At 39.5% G+C, this 22,665-nt stretch overlaps 1 protein-coding gene across 3 annotated transcripts in view; it reads right to left on the minus strand.

Moving 5' to 3' along the window:
• Nucleotides 1-14,417, minus strand: part of MANBA (mannosidase beta) — a 45,380-nt gene extending 30,963 nt beyond the window's left edge. For all 3 annotated transcript variants that reach the window (XM_053974954.1, XM_053974955.1, XM_053974953.1), the window contains exons 1-5: nt 14,103-14,417; nt 5,563-5,657; nt 4,973-5,078; nt 2,838-3,008; nt 70-193 (exon numbers count right to left, since the gene is read on the minus strand). In XM_053974954.1, coding sequence (XP_053830929.1) covers nt 70-193; nt 2,838-3,008; nt 4,973-5,078; nt 5,563-5,657; nt 14,103-14,285 — 679 coding nt within the window. In that variant the 5' untranslated portion in view covers nt 14,286-14,417. The remainder of the gene's footprint in view (nt 1-69; nt 194-2,837; nt 3,009-4,972; nt 5,079-5,562; nt 5,658-14,102) is intronic.
• Nucleotides 14,418-22,665: the final 8,248 nt, after the last annotated feature.

The raw sequence follows: 22,665 nt of genomic DNA on the forward strand, positions 1-22,665 counted from the left end.
TTGGCTTACCAATAAAATGGTTTGTATTCTAAAGGTGAAACCAATAACAAGAAGAAATAAGAGACTTACCAAAGACAGAAGTTATAGAAAAGTAAATCAGGTGATAATGGTTATAGGCCTCAATCCTCACATCTTTCCAGATTCCTTGAGTGGGAAAAGAAGGGCCCCAATCCCAACTAAATGAGCACTGCTCCTGGAAAACAGAATTATTATGTTACAAATGCCTGTTTTTCACATAGACATTGATGCTGTGCCAGAAATAAAAGACATTTGCTATCTGGGAATAAAATACTGACACACACTGAAAGAATGTTTCCAGTTTCCATAAATCCAGGAGACCCTACAGTATTTTTTTCTTACTCCACAAGCAGAACTTTGCTGCTACAATCTGTATTATACAAAAAATTAAATTTTGTATTAAATGTCCATGTGCGGAGAAATTTTGTATTACCAAAAGAGCAAAACAACACTTAGTATACCACTAAAAAAACACCAACAAAATACCAAACAGTAAAGATCAAAAAAACAATCCAGATTACTCTCATTTCAGCTGTGAATTATCTTTGTTTGTAATGTCAGTATTTAATTGTATACCTAAAAGACAAAGTAAACAGAAAACTGACAATTAGAAATGTTACAGTATTGTAGGAGAATAGTATCAAATTAAAAAACATACATGAAATAGTTTATCTCCTATTTTTAGTTTTAACACCACAGAGTAATACAAGGAAAGAAATGGATATGTCTGGAGTATTTGTGTAGTTCAGTCATGTTCACTGTTTCTCCCCTTTTTATGGTTCTCTTATACAAAAACAAAGGGAACAAAAACATGGTTGTGAAGTAGCTTAGTTCTGGTACTAAAATCAGAATAACTGTCAGAATTATAAAATGCTGGTCAGGCAGAGAAGTACGTACGCTAATTTCCATTTAGCTGTTTTCAAACCTGGTCAGACCTCTACTTAACAAATCCCTTGACAACATCTATTCAGCTGCCCTCCAAGTTTCACACAGCCCCAGCCCCCAAAGCAAATACAATAGATCTCCTAAAGTCTTGTACAGTGACACACAATTCTAAATTTAGACACTAATAACTTACAGCCAAGGCATACTAATTTGGGCAAACCACATTGCACAAGCCTGGCCTATCCCTTGTGTTACCAGTCAGCCTCCCTGTCTATCAAACTGCAAAAGAGCCTTCCAGGAAGCAAACACTGCACCTATTTCAAACAGAAAACTAGGGATAACATATTCTTAGAAAACATGTCCAATTGAAAGTTGTTTTCCCTTTATAAAAAATAAACAAATGAATCACTGACAGACGAGCAGGTTTCACAAAAAATATTGCAGAGTCTGCTATCAGAAACAGTATGTCACAAGAACAATATGCCTGTATCACTGGAGTACATTAGCAGTGACAGGTTTGTGTTCTGCCACAAACTCCTACTCAGATTTAGGTAAGTTTACTGCACTTAATACTGCACCTGATATGTGTAAATAACTCTCCATTACTTTCAGATGGGAAGCAACCAGCTTATAGCAATGTCCTAGTATAGTTGTTTAGTTTTAGATGTGACATAGCTGCTGTTGTTGCCAATACCTGGAATTCAAAATGTTTCTGGAAATCTCTGGAGCAGTTTCTAAGTACAGTCAAAAAAATCATTTGTGGAAAAAGCACTAGGGTACTTTCTAACAAATTCAAGGTATAGTTCAGTGAAGCATAAAATCATTCCAGGTCTCTTTTGCTCTATGAATAAGACTACAACTTGAGTAAGTGCCCTATTCCTTCCAAGCCTCTCCTCGCACTGATTTCTGAGAAACACAGTGGACTCAGAAGAACTAATAAACTTTCTAAAATGTAGCAAAAATAAAAGTAGCAGCAAGAGAAACAAAGATGGCCTCTTAATCCTAAAGGATCTTTCCATGACAACATGGAGTCCATATTTACATTATTAAATTTTAAAGGAAATTATATCCAGATTTAAATACCAGATTTACAGAATCCTAGTCAATTTTTGAGAGATTCTAGAAGGACTTTATTAGAAAGTTTGAAAATAATTATCAAGAAAGGCATTTAAGAGGAGAAAAATATGCAAAAACTCCCAAAAAGACAAATTAGAAAATAAGATCATCTAGACATTTCCTCTATCTGCTGCAAAGCTATCAGAAATATGTGAGATGCTACTCAAATGATAGTTTGCCCGAAGTTAAGTTTTAACAGCAAAGAAGCCATATCTTAAATCAAGGTTTCTGAGTTTCATTAATTTATATTACACTCTTGTTTTCATTGAATATTTACATATAAATCACACTTCACAACACTAGTAAGATGAGAACAGGTCCCCACAGGATAACACTTCTTGGGACATGCTAGAGCTGCCCAATATAAATAGCACAGCACACGAGCAACAGCAAACACTCACAAAGCTGCTTGGATAAGATTTTTACAGCCTTGGCTATAACACACTGGTACTTGCAACAGTGAACTCTATTGTCAGCACACATTGCTAAACCGACCCAGTGGATCAAAATGGAATGATTACACATTTTCCAATGCTATCCTGCCCTCTTAGCAGCAAGTCTCCTTGCTGACTGTTTGATGACAACAGCCTTTTAAACACGCTTATCACTTAGATATGAAGCCTGGCCTTCTCACGCCTCCTGTATTGTCAACATACAAGACTACAGGTTTCTAGGGGGGATGGGAGAAGGAAACTGCATGAAAAATATGCCCTACTTATAAAACAACATTGCAGGTTTCAGAATACAACTGTAAGGACAGCTTGTGGTGCATTCCTCTTTTCCAGCCTGAAGCCAGAGACAGACAATTCTGCCCCTACCTTTCTGATGAAATTAACGTGGCACTCTCCTTTCTGCACAGGTGGAGGGCAGGCCGGGGGGATGCTGTGTGCTTTGTGACATCTGCTCTGCTCCGCTGCATATGAAACGGCTGACAAGAAACGGACTTCCACCAAATTGACCTCCTGGATCACACTGGTAATATCAAAGCTCTAGGACAAAACACAGAACAAAACCATTACAATGATGACATTTATCTATGAGATTTATAATCAGTATTACATGGGGATTTTAATACCATACATATATTATTCAAAAGCTTTTGAAATACAGTCTCAGCATGCTCTGGTTTTGAAAGAAAAGAAAAGCTACTTTGTAAACTGAAAAAAAAGAAAATACACAGTAATGTTCTAGATAGAAGGAAATATTTCTGGGCAAACCACTTTCCTCACACCAAGCTCTCATTGCAGGTTGCAGTACTTTGCTTGCACAGAGAAGTACTGGAAGGACAAGGACAGCAAGAAAATCTTTACCCTCTGTCCTCATCCAGAACCCATTTGCATCTTTGGAAAGACACCGTATTCCAACTCAGAGAGCTGCTCCATACAGGAGTGCTTCCAGCTCACAATGTGCTGCCAGCTCATGTACCACAAGGCACTGAGTTGCCTTGTCCATGAAGGCTGCAAAGTTGTGGTTCATTCCCCAAAATGAAGCAAGTTGCATTCTAATCCCCCAAATGTAAGACACACATTCTACGCCAGCACCAAATGAAGCATTTGGGGGCTTCCTCACCAGGTTACAAAATCCCCTTCAGTGTGGCTGGAAAACAGAAGAAATGTTCCGTTTCAGAATTATCCTGTGCTATCAAGACAATATGGTTCCAATGGCTATACCCATTTATTCCTCAGAGTGCACATTTGTGAAAAGCCAAGTCTTGACCATTTTTCTTTAATTTGGGAGCAGCCCAGCTAGAATCATTTATTTCTGTAGCATACAGCAAGATATTAGAAAGCAAATAGCATTCCCCAATCCAGAGCCTTCAGAGAGTCCTTCCTGCAGATGTTGTTGCTATGTGGAACAGATGAACAAGGCACAAGCCTGGGTCACAAGTAACCCCGGACTCAATTTAATGCAGTACACTCTGGTTTTACAGTGAAGGCCATTTCATGAATTGTTACAATCTGATACAAAATGAAGTTGCAGAAATATGTACAAAATAATACCACTTCCTAACTTTCAGAGCCTGCTACTGACAAATCTTTAGATACTCTCCAAACAGGAAATAATTAAAATTTCATAAAAGCTCTACAAAATTTTTGGTTTCATTGATGGTAAAACTCAGTCAAAGAGAAACCAAGTGGTTTGTCCTAGGTCACACAGACCCAGGTGGCAGAATGTCTTATGTCTCAGTCCAGTGCTTCTGCAATAAAACCTGCCAGTATGGTAAATGCTGAGATATGGAGACACCAGATTTCATTTGTAATTCAGTTATTCCACTATCAATCTTCCTTTAACTCTTTAGATTTTTTGATTCTTTTAAGATAAAAGCAAGAATTGTTCCTTATGTTAATACCAGAATAATTTTGTATTTTAAAGCTATAAAATTAGTTCAAATGTTTTTGACACTCTCAAGATCATTCCATAATGAATACTCTCATGCTGCCATAAGTGAAGCTCAAAAATGCAAGACAATGTTATCCAAAGTACCATATTAAAAATAAACCACCCTCTTTAAAAACCAAAAGCATGAAAGCACACACAAGCTTTACAGCACATGCATTTTCATTGCAGTATTGACATGTAAACCATTCTAATACCAATTAGTAAGCAGATTTACAGCTAATAAAACAGATTTAAGCCTATGTTTTCTTGCAGGTGGGACAGATCCCAAGAAGCAAGACATATTATTAGCTGAATTGATCCTCTTGCATTGGTCCTCTCCTTTAGGACAAGGCACAAAGGCACATTCACCTCTACATATGACCCTGCTGATAGTGAAAAGGTAAGTACACTTCCCTTTCTAACATTTATGTGATTGCACATGCAGTCCTCAAGTCAACCCTTTCTGCATCCAAGCACCTACTTTTATGGGTACTTGAATGCACTGGAAGTGCTCAGAACAAAAGGGCCTTGAAGAAAACACAGAAGCACCTTCAGAAATAAACACTTTACTTACATATCTGTTGAACATGTTGTCTGTTCTCCCGAGAGTGACATTGTTGAGCAGGATCTGTGCTACTGTATCTACTCCCTCAAAAACCAAATTCACTTTCTGCCACTTTCTACAAAAGAAAACATATGTGTGAAAACTGTCAGAATACCTAGAGTTAAAAACAGACAGGAGACAGACAATGTAAAAATGTGTATCACTATTATACCAGCAGTTACCTCAGCTACTTTTGACTCAGTGTAGCTACATTGTATCTTTAAATAGTCAAATTAAGATGACAGCTGAAGTAGCATGCTCAAGAATACATCAGATTCACATACCCACCAGATATTACATGGGATAGCTTTCAATTAGCCTAAGTATAATCTTTTTACAGCTGACAATTCACAAGTAATTTTTAACAATCAATTTTTTAAAAAAAGAAAAAAAATCAACAATTGAAGTGTTCTGTAGCAACAGCTTTGCAGCTGCACATGATTGCATAATTTGTTTTATCAGATACAAAAGTATTAAGCAGATTTTGAGCTGATGGATTAATTTGCAATTCTGCATGAAAGATGGCAGAGAATTATTTTAGACTTATCTTTACTGCATACCTGACGTCAAAAGGAGTTTTGAACGTCCTGCTGTAAGTCCAGTTATCTAGTGAGATCCATCTGTACATCACATCATTAAATCTATAGTATGGATCCTAGTGACAGACCAACAAAAAAAATTACATTATTTATTTAGTAATAGTGTTGCTGCATAAAGCGTCACAATATCCATTAGATGAACACTTCTTTTTTCAGTCAGTCTGCAAATGCAAAATTCACCTTAGTTAGTTAGTCCTGATACTCTTTTCACCCTTGAAATTTTACATGAAAGGAAAGCTTTAGTAATATTTGACTTATTTATATAGCTCAAAACCCTGTCCGTTATAATCACTCAAATTAGAAGTAGCAGGATTTGTTTTTACATAAGAAATTACTGGTCTGGAAATTAACCAATAAATCCAGAGACCTTGTGACTTAATGAGAGGAACAGAAACATGATCACCCTCATAATTATGGAGAAAGTAAGACTAATAGGATTTTAAGTGGCAGAGAAACAGAATTTTAGGCCTCTAGGGACAGCAGTGAACAAATCTCTAGTTTAAAGTTATTGCAAGTAATCCAGTGGTTCCTTGTCAGCTAGACTTGTTGTGGCAAGGATCAATGAAATTGTTGTATGTGGAGGGATGGAGAAAGAGAAGAAGGAGAAGCAACACCATTTTGGTTTTGGTAAAAAACTAGATGACTACTTTTGAGGCTGTGTCAAATGTGTCCTTCTCCCTTTAACCACACTACCTAGGAAGAACAGAAGGCATGACTGGTCTAAGCTATGTCCTCAGCCTTTCTGGCTTCATGCTGTATTTATTACCTTACAGCAGGTCACCATGTCCCTCACCCAGCTTAAAGGACCTGACATCCCACAGCCTCGCACCTCACACAAAGGCAGCAGAAAGGTCTCGTCCCGTGTCAGAGTGCAGAAATGCAGTGTGTCCCATCCCCTGTCAGAGTGCAGAAAGGCAGTGCCCCATCCCGTGTCAGATTGCCGGTACCCGGCTCCGTGCCTGACAGCCCCGTTCCAGCCCCCCAGCAGCTGCACGGCTGAGCTGCTGCCCCAAACAAAGGCCAATCTCTTCCGGCCTGCATGACTCAACCCGGCTCATAGAGAAGGGACCTGCATTAAGGATTGCTTTGATAGGAGTGTTCTAACAGTACCAACACACTTAAATACCCACCCTGAATATCCTCAGTCACACTGAAGAAAATCTGCCCAGCTTTTTTTCTTCTTTCCTACTTGCTGGGACTTAATTTTTCTCCCCATTTCAGGAGTCAGTATGCATAGTAACGACATTTGGGATATGAAATCTTCTGAAAAAAAATTGTCTTATCCCTCATATTTGTTTTACAATTAACAGGGTCAAGCTCTGCAATAAACACATAAACCTATGTACATAGCAGAACAAAATCATAACATCTAAGTGACTCTCCTCAGCAGCACAGATCCTTCTGGAGTCCTACAGCAATACAAACATCATTCCTTGGGCTCATACAGAGGGAAAGGTGTCACCCTGCCTCTACATGCTACACTCTATCAATCAAATTTCCTACTACAAGGGAAGAGTCAAAAAGGAAAAGCCTTGCCACCTGAGTAAAACTATGACTTCTGTATTGATAATACAGTGTATTCTCTAAAAATTAAGTCATCCTGAGCTTACAGGACTATTGCTGAATTTTAAGACATTCCATTACTTTTGGGGAATATATCTCAGACTTTGAGATGCAAAAGTTAAAGCCAATAAATGCATATTAATATGCAAAATTTAGGCTTATAAAAGAAACTTCACTGAGATCATTGTACTGAGGTAATGAAAGGCAAGCATAGAATGTCAGAGACCGTGAAACCCCACAATATGTACTTTAAAAAGCACATTTTTAACAAGTCTTGCTTTAACATTATATACCATCTTATATATATTTACATATATATACATATTCGTATTTAACATTACATACCATTTTATTTCACATTATGCTTTGAAAAATGTGCATGTTAAATTTCAATCTTTGCCACTTGTATGTGTGAAATATTTAACAAAAGGCGTGAGAGGAAAGTTGCAAATGCACCACCAACAGCAGACTGTAAAGCCATTTGGTTAATGGTCAAACAATCAACATCAGTGCCTCAGCAAAGATGCACAAAAGAAACCTGCACCGTTTCTCCCACAAAAGCACAGAGTTGTTAATGAACAAAGTCCTGGCTTCTGGAAAACACAAAACTGGTTGTCTAGCAGCAGAAACGTAGGATCTTTTATCAGAGGCAGAAATCATTGCCAAATGGGCTCTTACAGGAGCTTACAGAGTGACATATTTAAATCTCAGAATATACTGAAGACCCTTTTTCCTGAAGGAGCTTTCTTTTTTACTAGTCTAAAGCCTTCAAACTTCAAGAAATGCACTGACTGCTAAAATAGGTGTCATAGAAAGTGCAAATTAGCCCTTCTGACTCACAGGCATCCACCCTTTTAGATGGAAAGTGCACAGTTCCGTGTACCTTCATGTAAAACTTAACAGTTTACTGATATCATTGCTACCTAACCAGCAAGACAGCTCATACACCATAAAAGCTGTTAAATGCTAATAGCTGGTCGGCCACTTTAACCATGACAAATGTTGAGTGTTGTAAAATCAGTCGTGGCAACATTCAAGCAATGCTTTTAAGACAATTCTCAAGGTTCAGGAGAATCGCATGATCACAACAAAGTCCTCTAAGAAAGCAGAATTACTTTGCCAATACACTTGTGAGGTTATTGGCTTTTCCATTATTAAATACAACTGTTCTGAGCGCTGGAAGATGTAACCATGTAAGTAAAATTGTTTGGATTTCTCTGAAACAGAATTTCATCCCACGTTAAATCATTTCACATCAAAATGAAAGGCTTAGTTCAGAAAAGTGCATGAAAAAAAAAAAAAAAAAAAAAAAGACACATTTAAGCCACTTAAAGGCACAGGGAGAAATTGAAAGATGGTAGGAAATAGGCTGCACATCTATTAAATACACTTCACATTCAATAGTTCAACAACTCAGTGTGTTCCTGGAAGCAATTCACAGAGGGGTGGAGTCAACTATAGCTATTTTTAGACCCCACCAAACATAACAGCCTTGCATTTTCCTGCTCCCTGCAATTTGGGGGAAAAATCTGAAGTATTCAAGCTGCCTGCCTGTTTGCTCCCTGCTCCCAGCCTCAACGCTGTAAGCAAGGAGCAAATCACCTCCTAAGAGGAGGTTAAAAGCCCTGCTACAGATCATCAAAAGGAAGCAATTGCCAGTTCGGCTAACAGGACACCAGGAGGACTTCAAAAGCACTGGCAGCACTACAATGAAGGAACTGCCAGCGCCCAGATGGAAGCTTCTCCTTGCAATGATTTTAAGAGGATATTGAAAAGATACGGTGATATAAGCTAAGAGTTTCTCCTGTTAAGCAGGAAATGGATGAGACATGAACACATGAGAAGTGAGGCTCCAAGCCCAAGTGAGGGAGCCAGTGGTGCCAGGCATACCCTGGCCCAATGAAAGGACACCTCCTGGTCACCCAGGCTCCAGGAGTTCTGAGGGGCATGGTACAAACACCTGAATGACACCAGACAGAGTCAGCTGTACCCAAGTGGAAGATCTGCATGTAATAAAATGAAATTTAATAAAGAGAACAAAAGCAGATTCTTTTGCCTTACCCTGCTTTTGTTATGGTTTGAAGTCAACTTGCATGCTCTTCTCTCATAAATTAACTCTGCTGATATTTTATCATGTACACTGTAAGAAAATTCTGATGGTGTAACTGATCACCAAAATAAAATTTGCAAGTGATGTTTCATGATTTATAGTTTAATGATTCTGCTCTGGGCAACTTCAGATTGAAACGTAAATAGTTAATATATACTTATCTATACTCACATGCTCCTTGACATCACAAGCGACAGCAATCAGGACATTTATATAATTTTCACAGCTTGAAGTCAGGCTGAACTACTAGTAGTGATGAATGGATCATATCCTCAGAGTGTGAGTTTTGGAAGTTCCTCCTAAAGTAACTGAATTTCAGTAGCTGCTCTCAGGAAGCAGTAAACTGAATGTCACTGTCAATGTTCAGGATGTGTCACACAGAACACTAGGCCAAATATGACTAAAGAGGTAACACAGTAATACCCATTGCTTAATAGTACTTGAATACTTGGATGTATTTAACAGACCACTAGAAATCTTACCTCTTTTAACATCACAAGCTTTTGAAAGAAAAAAATAAGTGTCCTTTAATATTTATGCTAAGTTTTACTAAGGGTTTTGAATGTTTGCACGTGTTCTCACAGTTCAGCAGAGCACCTGTATTTCAGTGGAAAATAATATAATAACCAACTAATCCAACAATGAATGCCATCTAACCTGAACAGAACCATAGGATACCAAATGGAATTGTTACCTGGCTTGTTCCAAAAAAATCAGTTGTGATGAAGTGTCAGAAAACAAACAACAGCGTATTTTATACAAATGCAGAATAAAATATGGAAAACCACACTACTTTCCAGAAACGTATAGCTATCAGTTGGGGTACATAAACTTCTGTCTCTTCTAATAAATTTTGATATCCAAGTATGACCACTCTGTCAAGTACATGCCCTTGTCTAACAGGCCAGAACATGCAGTGCTACACAGCCTCTATATCAGCATCACACTTGCAGACCTCTCATAATACTCCATACAAGTCTAAGTGACAACTAATAAGACAAAACAGCCTTATATATAAATGCAAATAGCTATCATATGAGAAAATCCAGCTACAACAGCCATATTGCTCAGAACTGGAAATTTACAGGAGTCACCTGCCAGCAAGAGATGGCACTGTGCAGAACCTATGTGGTAGAGGATGCCTATTTCCAGCACACAGACTTAATAAGCAAGTTACCTGTGGGTACATATGGCTTACCAGAACAGCGCCTGAAAGAAAATACTACACTGACAACAGTGGTCAAAAGCAAAACTTTCAGACAAAATGGTTTTGGCAAATCTTTTTCCAGAGCTGTAGGGTTAGCAACAGATTCACTGCAATTTGTAAAATGTTTTCATTCAAAACGAAGCTTTGCTCTAACTTTACATAAGTGACTGTTACTCTTCCCTATGTGCATTTCTCATGTTTTTTTTTTTAATTTTACATGTAAATAGTAGTAAGAGCTACAGTGTCTTAATGAAATTTTATTAAAACAATCAAGCCAAACACATACTCTGATGCAATCTCCTGGCCCTAGAGCTTTTATCATAGTTAATCCAGCATTTGAACTACATTGACTGAATATGAAAGAAAAACAATACTTTGATAGGAAACTCAAGAGTCTTCCCCAAGAGCATTTTTTGAGACATGTGCATTTGGTGCATTCAGAAAGACGTGTTCCTCCAATGTATATTTTATGAGCCAGAATAAAGATATCTCTAGAACAAACACTAAGAGGATCCAGAGAGATGAGTAATGAACCCCCAGCATCAGAGAGATTTTTTTCAATTCCAGTGTATGGCGTGCACAGCAGATTAACGTAAGGCTACAGACACGCAATCAGCTAGAGCATCCCTGTGCAAAAACAGTTTGTGTGTCGACCTAAATTTGAAATGAACCACACAATGATAAATAAATTGCTTGCAGCCTAGTCTTGCAAACTAAGCCATGTTCTGAAGGCTTAATATTCATCAGCATCCCCCTGCTGCCCTCCTTCCCCTCATTGTGAGATGCCCACTAAGCTACATTGCTGGAGTAGGCCCTTCCAAACTCTGCTTTAAATTTCTTTTCTGGGTGTTAACCCATTGAAAATCTCACGGATACAAAAGCAAATGATGCAGTGAGATTTGTCACTTCCAAATCACACAGAAAAACAGCACAAAGATTTCACCGGGTCGCTGAACACAAGGGTCCTGCTATCCAGAATAATTTTGTTCCCACTAGCTTTGTTCTCCTATTTCCTGGTACAGCTTTTCAGATCAATCTCCACTTTTGATTACAAGGTGGGTTACTGATCTAGTGACATCTTCTGTAAGATGAATAAAGATCCTATATTCCATTGCAAAGAGTAAAAGAAGCAAGTGAAAAAAATACTTAAGACCAAAACTTGTATTTAGGCATCTATAATAAATCTCCTACTTCTATATTTGACACAACAGCAAAAAAGGCTGATTTCCAGAGATAATGAACTCTGAAAAAATGGAGTAACCAGTGCTCTATGCCTCTACAATTAGGGCAGTGTGCATGCTTTTGTATAAATAGGAATATAGCAACATGATTTTAGGCAGCTGTACTTGAAAACCTTTGGTCACATTCACCACAGTGAAGAAACGTCAGGACAAACAGCTGAGCCGCCCCTCTGGAGCACAAAGCCTCAAACTGCAATAATGAATGATGTCACTGACTCCCTCCAAACAACCCAGGCTTGCTGCTTTGCACAATGCAAAGCATTTAACACCATCTGCAATAGATTTCAAATCTGCTAAGATTGCTCCCCTGTTTTGGTATGGTCTGTATTCTATCTTTAAAAAAAATGCGATTTTAAAACAATTTAGTTATCCTGGTGCGAATTTGTGTGAATGCTTCTATCTGTAAACTGAGCTTTGCTAAACTGAGTAAGAATATGTTTAAGCTGACTTGAGTTATCTGTACACACCTATACATAGAAACAGGTTATCTCATTCTGAGCTTGGAACTAGTCAGACACCAGCTGGGTCCAGTCCAGAGGTTAAGCAACCACACTAGTGAACCATTTTGGTTAACTCAGCACTTCAACAGCAACATCACCAACTTGGCAACAGCTTCCAGTCCACCAGCTGTACCAGCACGTGTTTGGAGCAAGTTCTTACTTGTATTCAAGTAAACATGTTCTAAGTGACCACAACCAACCATCATCGATTTAATTAGCCAAGAACCCACTGCTGCCCAGCTGACTGACTAAGTTCTCATGCCTCTGTACAGGCTTGGGATTCTGCCCAGGCACATGAGAGTTCATGATCCTCATTTCCAAATACACTGCTAAATTACAAGTCAGTTTGCTGGAATGCATTTAAATTAGCAATCACATCTTCTCACCTCATAAGTGTACCTAGTGTGAGTAGCTAAATGTGAGTCTTTTATTACATCACTCTCTTGTGTGCCTGAGTCAGTGCATTGGTCACAGTTTCTCCTGATGATTATTCACACTTCTTGCAGCAACACCTCCTAGCACAACCAAATATCCCAGACGTTCACCTCGTGCACTTCTTCATCAGAGAAACCAGCGCAGTTCCCTTCACCAATCCTCCACATAAAGTCTCCTACCCCCTGCATATTTGACAACTATAGAACAGCCTTTCTGAAACCTTAATTCTCAATGTCCAAGATGTCACATCACTTAGCACACAGATGTTAAAACAACAGATCATCATAGCTCTGCCTATCCCTTCATAGCATAGTTCTTTTTCCAGTGTTGATGCTCTGTATCTGGCAGTGACACTCATTGGAATCTATTATTAGTGCTGGGATTCCCAACCTGTGCCAACACAGAAAATGCTAAAATTATCCTGCCCAAAGGGTGTCACTTTCTCCTTTTACTCTCTAACTTTAATCAGAGTATAATAAGCTGAAGGATAAACCCCAAGAAATAAAAACACATCCAGAATGTGTTTTTTAAATAAATGATGCACAAGAACTGCACCATTGGACCCACAATAAAGGAGGGGTAATATGATATCCTCACTCCATACAACAGTACATTTTCCAGCACAGAACTGTATTTATCACCTTTATAGATTACTTTGTTAACTACACTGTGTTTTTATTTCTTTCTTTGTTCCAGGTACACAAGAACCTTTTCCTTGTTTCCTTTTAAAAAGGCATCTTATTCCAACAACGATCCAGTTAGTGCCACGTTTCTTGTCAGGTCTGAGTCACAGGCACCTTATGCTAGTATCAGATTACTTTGCTATCCATCTGCAATGCAGTTTTGAAAATTTTTCCAAGAAAGTGGTTGTTGTGTTTCTATAAATTTAAAAATCTAATAGAGACAAGCATAAACAGAAGTAGAAAAGGTTCTTCAAAGTGTTAAGACAGGAGTTAGTCCTTTAAATTTAACTTCGTCTGTTTCAGACTATACTTTCCTTAGGTAGAATGGGTGTATATGACCTCCCCACAAGTTTTAAAAGGGCTTTTAGTAGCCTGAATTCACTAAACTTATTGCATCAACGAGTCAAACTTTAGGAGTGTGGGTTTAACTCTCATTCTTTTGAGGTACCACTACAGGTACGCATGACTTACACACTGTGAGGGTACTGCAGGTATCTGGTGTCAGCACCTTGGCTGCGTGTCAAAACCACAACCTCACATACTGCAAAGCTTCCATTTGTATCCTCGGCCTTATGCGGGACTGAGGACACTGCAGCCACCAAACGAAGCCTGCCTGCTGCCCCGGCGATGCCAACCAAGCCTGCAGTGGCCGGGCAGCTGCCGGGACGGGGCTGTGTTTTGGAGGGCTGCGTTCTCCCCTCCGAGGCGGGCTGCCCATGGCGGGAAGGACTGCTCCAGAGCCCGGCTCCCGGCGTACCGTACCTGGATGAGGCCCCGGCAGAGCAGCGCGGTGTGAACGCAGCCCGGCACCTCCGCTCGGAGCGACACCGAGCCGTTCCCGCTGCGGAGCCGCCAGCTCCCCCGCAGGCTGCGCACCTCCGGGCCGCCCGCGGCCACCGCCAGCGGTAAAAGCAGCACCGGCAGCAGCAGCGCAGCGGGGCCCATGACGACTGCCGCCGCCAGCAGCGAGCTGGGGCGGTGCTTCCAAGGCAGGAAGGGAGGGAAGAGGAGGGAGGACGCCGGCGCTGCTGAGGGCGGTGCAGCGCGGCTGCGCGCGGGGCCTGCGGGCGGCCCGGGCTGGCGCTGAGCGCGGCCGCGGAGCGCGAGGGGCAACGGCCGGGCCGCGCCCCCGCCCCGGCTGCAGCGGCTCCGAGCGCACAACCCTGCCCCGGCACGTCGGCGAAGGGGCGGGATGGTTTTCTTTTTTCCTCCAAGAGGCACGGCGGAACAGTGATAAGAGGAGCTCTAATACGGTTACCATCTCTCAGATGCTGCAAATGCCCTCGGAGATCTAGAAAACGGCAGGGGAGCGGGAAGGGATGAGGAGAGCTGTGACAACACCACAGTGGGTTCTCTCAATATTGGCTCCCCTCGAGTAGCGAGGCTTTTTTACATGGCCTCAGACTTCCACATCCTTTTTTCCATAAAATTACAGAGGCGTATACAACTGTAACAAATGTCATGGACGTCTCAAAGTACTGTTGTTTCCGCTTTAGCGCGGCTGTGGATTTTGTGTATAAAAATTCAGTAAATTCCTCTGCAAAAGGAAAGAAGCATCAGCTCCTAAGAAAGAACATGTAAGAAGTATGGTTTTCAAATCACACTGTAGCTTTTCTGTGTGCCCTTGCTAGGAAGCAGGAATTAAAGCAACAAGTTTTTAAATAGCTCTGTGGAAGGCTTTAGCTACTCTCCAGTTGTAACACCCATGGTACTTCATGCTCTGTTCCCACTGCACCAGGGGGTGCAGGGGGTTCTAGCTCACCTCCATGAATTGGGAATGTTTCACACCAGGCCCCCCCAGACTGACAAGAACAGGAACACCAGAGTTTTGTTTTAGCTCCTGGCTTTCACACACCTATGTCAGCATACTGTAGGAATCCACCCTAAAATTTGTCTTTAAGGGATGACTGAACATGGTCAATATGCCTATGTATTTTTGATGCAAATCCTTTCGAGCTGACAACCCTTTGTTTCAATGCAATATAAAAATGTCAGTCCTTCCATTCACTTACAATAAAAAGTACACAATCCAGCCACAGGTAATATTTTCACCCGTGAGAACACAAGAGGGGTGCAGTTCTGAGAAATACTGACTCAGAGAAAGACAGTAGCTGGTATTTTTTTCTCTTAAAAAATTTCTGCGCCAACTTCAAAAAGGGAGAGTTGAGACCCACACTTTTGGGCAGCAGAAGGCCATGCAGAAACTTAGCTGTTAGAACAGTTGCCGTGTGTGTAATTTTAAGACAGAGCAAACCACATTCAATCTACTGACTAACTGAAATGCTGGCCCCATTTCAGTTCAAGTCCCTTTCAGTTCAGCTGTCTTTTAGTGACATTGCCAAAAAAGGCTATCATCCTAGACTGAGTTACCTCAACTGGCCTTGCATGCTGTAAATTCAGTCAAAATTAGCATCTTCTCACCTTTAATAGTCCAGACTATAAAATAATTATACATTAATAGTATAAAGCCTTACTCTGTTTCTGTCCTCATCTGTCAATGAGTAATGTTTTCAGGGCAATCAAACATTTCAGTGTTCTGTCCTTAAATTCAGTGATACAACACTAAAACCATTTAAACATTGTAGTGCTGCCTGAGAGATCTTACAGGATATTATTTCTCAAGAAGCAGATTTACAGCTGTCAAAAAAGACAACTGCTTTTTTTTTTTTAGTAAATCTTTTCCAGCAAGTCACATGATAGGTTCCCAGTAAGAAGGAAACTGCATTTCAAGATGTTTACTGTACTTCCGTACTTTTATTCTTTCTGCTTAAGACTGACTAGAGCAACAGACACACCAAAAAACCTCAACCTAAAAACAATGCTGTAATTAAGTATTCTGAGAACATGCTGTTTCCTTGTTCAAGGTTTATAATTAAGTTAAATCATGTCTCATTTTCATGTCCCAGTTTTAGGGTTTGTTGTTTGTTTGAGGGTATTTTTAAACAAATGACATTTTTGCAGTTTCAAGATACGAATTTTAAAGGCTGTGTTTTAATCTTTTTAAATCTTAAGGCATAAAATAAGATAAACTGAGTACTTTCTTTTACTGTGTACTATATTAACCTCCTTTCTGAAATACCACAAATTTAGGCGGTTATTACAATTCTTATTTTACGATACTGCAAGCAGATATTCTTTATCAACTAAGACAAAAAGCTGAAGGCAAAACCATGTCTTTGGTTCTATTAGAATAAATTCAGAGCAGTTCCACTGTAGCTGCCCAAATTCTGCCATGTTAATCCAGATGTCCTTTGTTTCCAAATGCTATACAATCTCTATCATTAAAACAGGCTGCTGCTATTTTCTCTTTTCAAGTTCATGTTCAATAAGCTCATGTAAAGGTTTTAAACAAAAAGATTCTCACAGATTTGGATGCAGTACTTCAAGATATTACTGCCCCCACCTGTCCACCCTGTACCATTCTTCTGCTGAAGGTAAACACCTCTGAAGCCAAACAGGACTCGTGTTCACAGCAGCCTGTATCAGGGCATGCTCTCTCTTTTGGTAACTATGTGTTGTTGTGGATACCACCACCACAGACCATTTGTCAAAGATGCAATATCAGTGTATACATGTTTGTATGAGTGTAAATACCTTCAGGCAGCACAGAATATCCATAAAAAAGCTCCACAGTTCCTCAACATAACACCAGACCTCTGTTTTCTGACTGCACCTGCGGAACAGAACCACTGTGCAGAACAGTTACTCTCTGCACTGGAGTAAAGGTAATATGATGCAGGGAGCTCTCCAGCTATGAATTTCTAAAGGACATTATTCTGTACTTATCTTGAACTCCATCCAAAAGGATGTTAAAAATAAAATGAAAAAATAAATTAAGATTGCTTTTAGAGGATACTATTAATACATCACTAAAAGAGAATGTTGTAGTTGGTTATCATGAGCAAAATACAAAGTGACAATCTAAATGGTAGGCCTGAAGTTTCTTTCATAATTATGGCAAAGTCTGTAGGCCACTGCAAGGGGATTTCCTTAGCAAACAAAATTACCCAACACTAACAATCATGAGTAATTAAACATAAGTATGTAGAAGGGAAGCTACTGCTGCAGGCAAATGCTGTAATGGAAGGGGAAAAGCAAAAACTACGTAATAATAACTTTAAAATTTCAGAAGCAGAAAGACAGGTGATGCCTTCAGTATAACCTTCAACTTCATCAGGCATGCTGGGGCAAAAGCCTGTATTTGTATCTCTACATAACATCTTGCTTTAAGATGCACTTAAACCAAAGACTTAGGTGTCAGGTCACCACCTTCCATAGAACAGGCACAAAAAAGCCTAAGGATCTTCAAAGCCAGCATGACCGGATTTCTAAAGTCATGTTATTTAGAAGGTAGATTTCCCACAGCTTTTATTCTCTTCATTTTGTAAACAATTTTATAAATAGATTAGGATCAATTCAAAATTATGTTACACTGATCATTGCCATTTACCCTTTCTTTCATAAGCAGCAAAATTAGCGTCTTGTACGGTGCTGTCCAAGCTCCCCTTCAATTCTCATTAAAGCATACTTAAAACATATGGATTCTCTGGCACTTACAGAAAATAAGTAGCACAAATGCAGACATTATGAAACAGGTTGCTTAGCCTTTCTTAGAGGTTTAAAATTAGACAGTCATGTGTGACCACAGTACAATGTACAACTTGTCCCTGAGTGCCTAAAATGAAATCCCTCAACGTGGATATCTGTAGGTAGCAAACTTTTCCCCATGATGGAAGTTTGAGAGGCTTCACTGAGCCCATGCGTGTGGCACTGGACCAGCTGAGAGCAGGACATACCAGATAGATCACACTACATATGAAGCACACATCCAGCCTACTGTTTTAATGAATGTTTTCTATGCAGGTATTAAGAGAATGTCAACAAAGGTTTGTAGCTGATAAATTGGATGAGTAAATGTAAATGGATTTGGAGTTGCTGAAACAGCTGGGAGCTGCATTTCTAACTTAAGTGACTCCAAACAAACCACTGAGGCAGGTCAGGACCTCTGTTTCTCAGGCCTTCAGTGTGGCTAATGCTCCTGGCTTCAGCCACACTGAAGCCACACATTTCTACCAAAATGACTCTAATGCAAGTACCAGAGAATATTCAAAATAACTTTACTGAAAACTGTGGGTACTCAAGTGACACTTTTTTTTTCCTCTTGAAAGATTAATGATTATTTCATCACCTGTAAGAATTTCCAGAATTCTTAATCAACGAAGTTCTCACTGAATCAACTCAAGCCCCACTTAGGCAACAGCATAAGCCAAGAGCATGGCTACACAAGCAAAAATATCCACTTGTCTGAATGATTCCAGTGAAAACCCTTGTACATAACAGAGCTTCATCCTCATGCAGTCCAGGAAGCTACGTGCCCTATCACTTGCTGCACTGGTACAAATGTCTCAGGAGTAACATTTACAGAAACTGACTCTTGCACATTTATGAAACAGGCATACTTTAATATGGGCTCTATTTTTTTTTTCACAAATTACTTCATACATAAACAGCACTAAAAATACTACTTTATATATACACCCATCTGTTAAAAAGATGCATTATGTGCTTGATTCTCATGGCAACAAAAAGGAAAAGACTACTGCAGTATACAAACAGTACTGGAAGGATAGAGAATATCTCAAATTGGAAAGTACTCATAAGGATCATCAAAGCCCAACTCCCTTCTCCTTGCAAGACTGAATAAAGCTAAACCATATGACTAAGAGTAACATCCACATGTTTTTTGAACTCTCTCAGGCTTGATGCTGTGACCATTTCCCAGGGGAGCCTGTTCCAGTGACCAACCACCCTCTCAGTAAAGAACCTTTCCCTAATATCCAACCTGAACTTCCCTGACACACCTTCATTTCATTTCCTTGTGTCCTCTCATACTGTCTGACTAGATCTCTTGTTTTGGTACTAGTCAGAATTTTAAAATTCTGATATTTTCACTGGAAGAAGGGAAGGCAGGCAGTAGTTTTATGGCCTGAAACATTTAAAAAAGAGCCTTAGGGATGTGAAAAGAACCTTGTCCCTTCAGCTAAGTCCTTGGTGAAAGAACGGTCCCTTCAAGAAGTGGCCATGCTAAAATATTACTCACACATTCTGTTTACAGCTAAATTCTCAGCCCAGTGGATCCAAATAATCAGGTGCTCAAATTAGTCCCTATGCCTTTGATTGCTGCTACAAATGTCACTGTTCCATGGAAGAACTCTTCTCAACATGAGGACTATAGATAAGCACAAAGGAAATAGCAGCCCATAGAGAGGTTCTAAAAGCCACAAGAGATCACTGCCTGGAATAAATCTCCTCCCAGATTGTTTCAGCAAGAGCAAAGATCTTCAGCTAGTCTGAACTAGTCTAGATCTAATGAAAGGACAAAAGATACAATATAACTCCAATTAAACCTTGTATTAAACACTCAGCATACATTTTGATGTCTACAGAACATTTCACAGAAGTGCCACAATATTCTGAAGGTATTTAAAGTTTTAATTAGTGCATTGAAGAGTGAACAGCCACCTAAGCTTTTGGCACTTTCTACATATTAGCAAAATAAACAACATTCAGCAAACAACCATTTCCGAAGGTATGGCTTTCTTCATCACAGGAAGCTATCATGACTCCAGAATGTTATTAAGCACTTAGAAGGTTCAAGATGCAAAATTATCTTGAGTACTTATCTGTCAATAAAGGTTCTATTATGTTGATTCTCTCAGCATATTTTCAGTACAGTTTATCAACAGTGGTCATATTGAGAAATAGAGTTTTAAAGGCCTGGAAATGCCCTGAGGAATTTCAATCACACCAAAAATATACTTAAAACTATTTAAAAAAGATATTTTAGGAAACTTAATCTAATGAAGTACCTCAATATGCGTAGCAAGTTGACAAGTAACGATTTTTCCACAATAATCACTTTGGAGTACTTCACATCTGGTCAGAGACATGAAGGTTTACTTGCAGGACAGAAGGGTACAGCTAAGCTTCTCCTGCAACCTCCTGCTCTCACAGTTAGCAGTGGACAACTTAATGCTGACATAAGAAAGACACTGCATGACTAGAAAGTCACTCATTGTTTAGTGAACATCTTGGTGGTAGCTTAAACTTGGAGGCTTTTCAAGACCTCTTTTGTTGCATTCTCTCATTACCAAGCATGCTGATGCACTGTTTATCCTTCCAGCTTCCCAGCAATGACCCATAATCTAGTAACCACCAACTATTACTGCTACTTCCTCCTAGCAGAACTCCGAGAAGGGCTTATCGGTTTGCTGCAGCTGGCTCAAAAAGTACAGTTGGCTGCCCTCTTCTCTGTCCACACCCTAAATTATTCATGATGTATGTGTCAGCATATGCTTCATGGGAACTTCTTTTTTAAACCTCTCTGAGGCTTACAACATTGAGCTTTCACCCTTCACTCTGTCTCTGTATATCTGCACTCTAGATTCCTAATCTTAATACATACATGACCTTTGTTTTACCTGTACTCACGTAACTTAAAAACCTAAGGAAGTTTCTTAGTCTAGGAGGGCTGATTGGTCAACTATAACCTATTTCTGTATCTGGTCTCCTGCCCTGGGAACCAGAGATGTAGCTTCAGTTGAACAGCAAAGGGCAACTTCTCACCTTCCTTTTTTTCTCCCCTCCCACCCCTCATAAAGCACAACATAATGCATGTGTAAGATATTAAGATGCCATGCCAGTCACATTAAAAAAAAAAAAAAGGGGGGGGGGGGGGGGAAGGCTGTTTCAAGTTAAATTTTGCATCCAAAGATTAAGGTAACTGCTCAATGCTTCTCCACAAATCTGTCTTTTCATGCTTCCACACTGAAAATTTGGAACGTTTTCCTACATCAGTCTTATCAGTATTGGAAAGAATATCATGTGCAAAAATATGATTCAGGGTTACCTACATCTTTTCAAAGCTTTTCTCATATCATTTATAGTTAAACCAAAAAGAATGCTTTTTTACTTCTTTCTCAGTTCATAAACAAATAGTTATGGTTATGAAAATTCACATCCTTTGCACCAAATGGTAATTCTGAGTGTAAAGTGCAGCACATACGAAGTAGAAGACAAAAAGAGCTAAGTTAAGTAGCAGCCATCTACCTACCTCCTGTCTAATTCAATTGCTATTGATTGTGGGATGATACCTTGAAGTGCTGCTTTCAATGAATTTGGAATGGATTCTCAGGAAACATAAATCATGCTATAAACAATAACTTAAGAGATATCCTCATGAAATACAACTCAAACTGTAAAAACAGAGCAGTTAGTACAACCAACCAATAAAACCAGGGGATCACAATTAGTTTACACAAGTTCTACCTCTTAATGCTGGTTAGACTCATCATCTGCACTTGTGCACTGGTAGCTTGTTACTGAGCTTAGACCAGACAGACATGCTTGAGAGGTGCAATACTTTAGATATTGAAGACCACCAGTCCCAAATACTAAATTCAGTTCTTCAGCCAGCACTAATCCATTCTAGAAAAATATCACTGCCATGTTCCACTAAGTTTGTTACCTAAGAACTCTTACAATCACTAACAGTGATCCTCTCCTCCATGTTCTTCTGAGTACAGACACAAAATCTAGAACCTTATGAAGAGATCTGGACCTCTTACTCCAACAAGAGCATTCCAAACCTTTCAGTAGGAAAGAGAATAAAATAATGGTTATATTGAATAGACCCTTCAATTACTGATGTATCTGTGAATTAATTTTCAGCATTCACAGTCAGAGCAGGATTAACACTATGGCAAGTAATCTGCAAAGCTTGTTTTAGCAAAAGTATCCTTCCCCAATGAATTAACAGCTTCACACTGAGCAGTGATCTTTGCCAGAGCTGTGACAGATATTCACTATTTACCTTCATAAATTTGCCAGGAAGAACGGATTATAGACTCACATTACGTTCTCTATGTAAGATTGCAAATTGCAGTTCCTCCTTTAGATATCAAGAGGATTAGAGTTGCATGTTTAGTAGAAAGTTCTGTTCTAGAACATTCTCAAGAAAACCCCAATAACCCCACAAAACAAAACCAAAATAAACGGAACTGGAAAAATCCCCCCAGGACTCATGACTGAACAGTTTCTTTTTTGACTTGCATCAAAGACTGTAAGATAAGAAGTGCTCAGGCTTACTTGGCCAGAGGGAAAAAAACAAAACAGGCCTGACTTACAAACAAGCACAGGCTTCACTTCTCCTCAGCACACATGAACTACTATACTCAGTGTCTACAAATGTTTTCTAAGAGAACATCACCTCTTAGGCAGCTCTTCAAAACACAGGTAACAGCTTAATTTTTGCATTCCCTCTAAT

The sequence above is a fragment of the Vidua macroura genome, chromosome 4 (assembly GCF_024509145.1).
Source record: "Vidua macroura isolate BioBank_ID:100142 chromosome 4, ASM2450914v1, whole genome shotgun sequence".
NCBI lineage: Eukaryota > Metazoa > Chordata > Aves > Passeriformes > Viduidae > Vidua > Vidua macroura.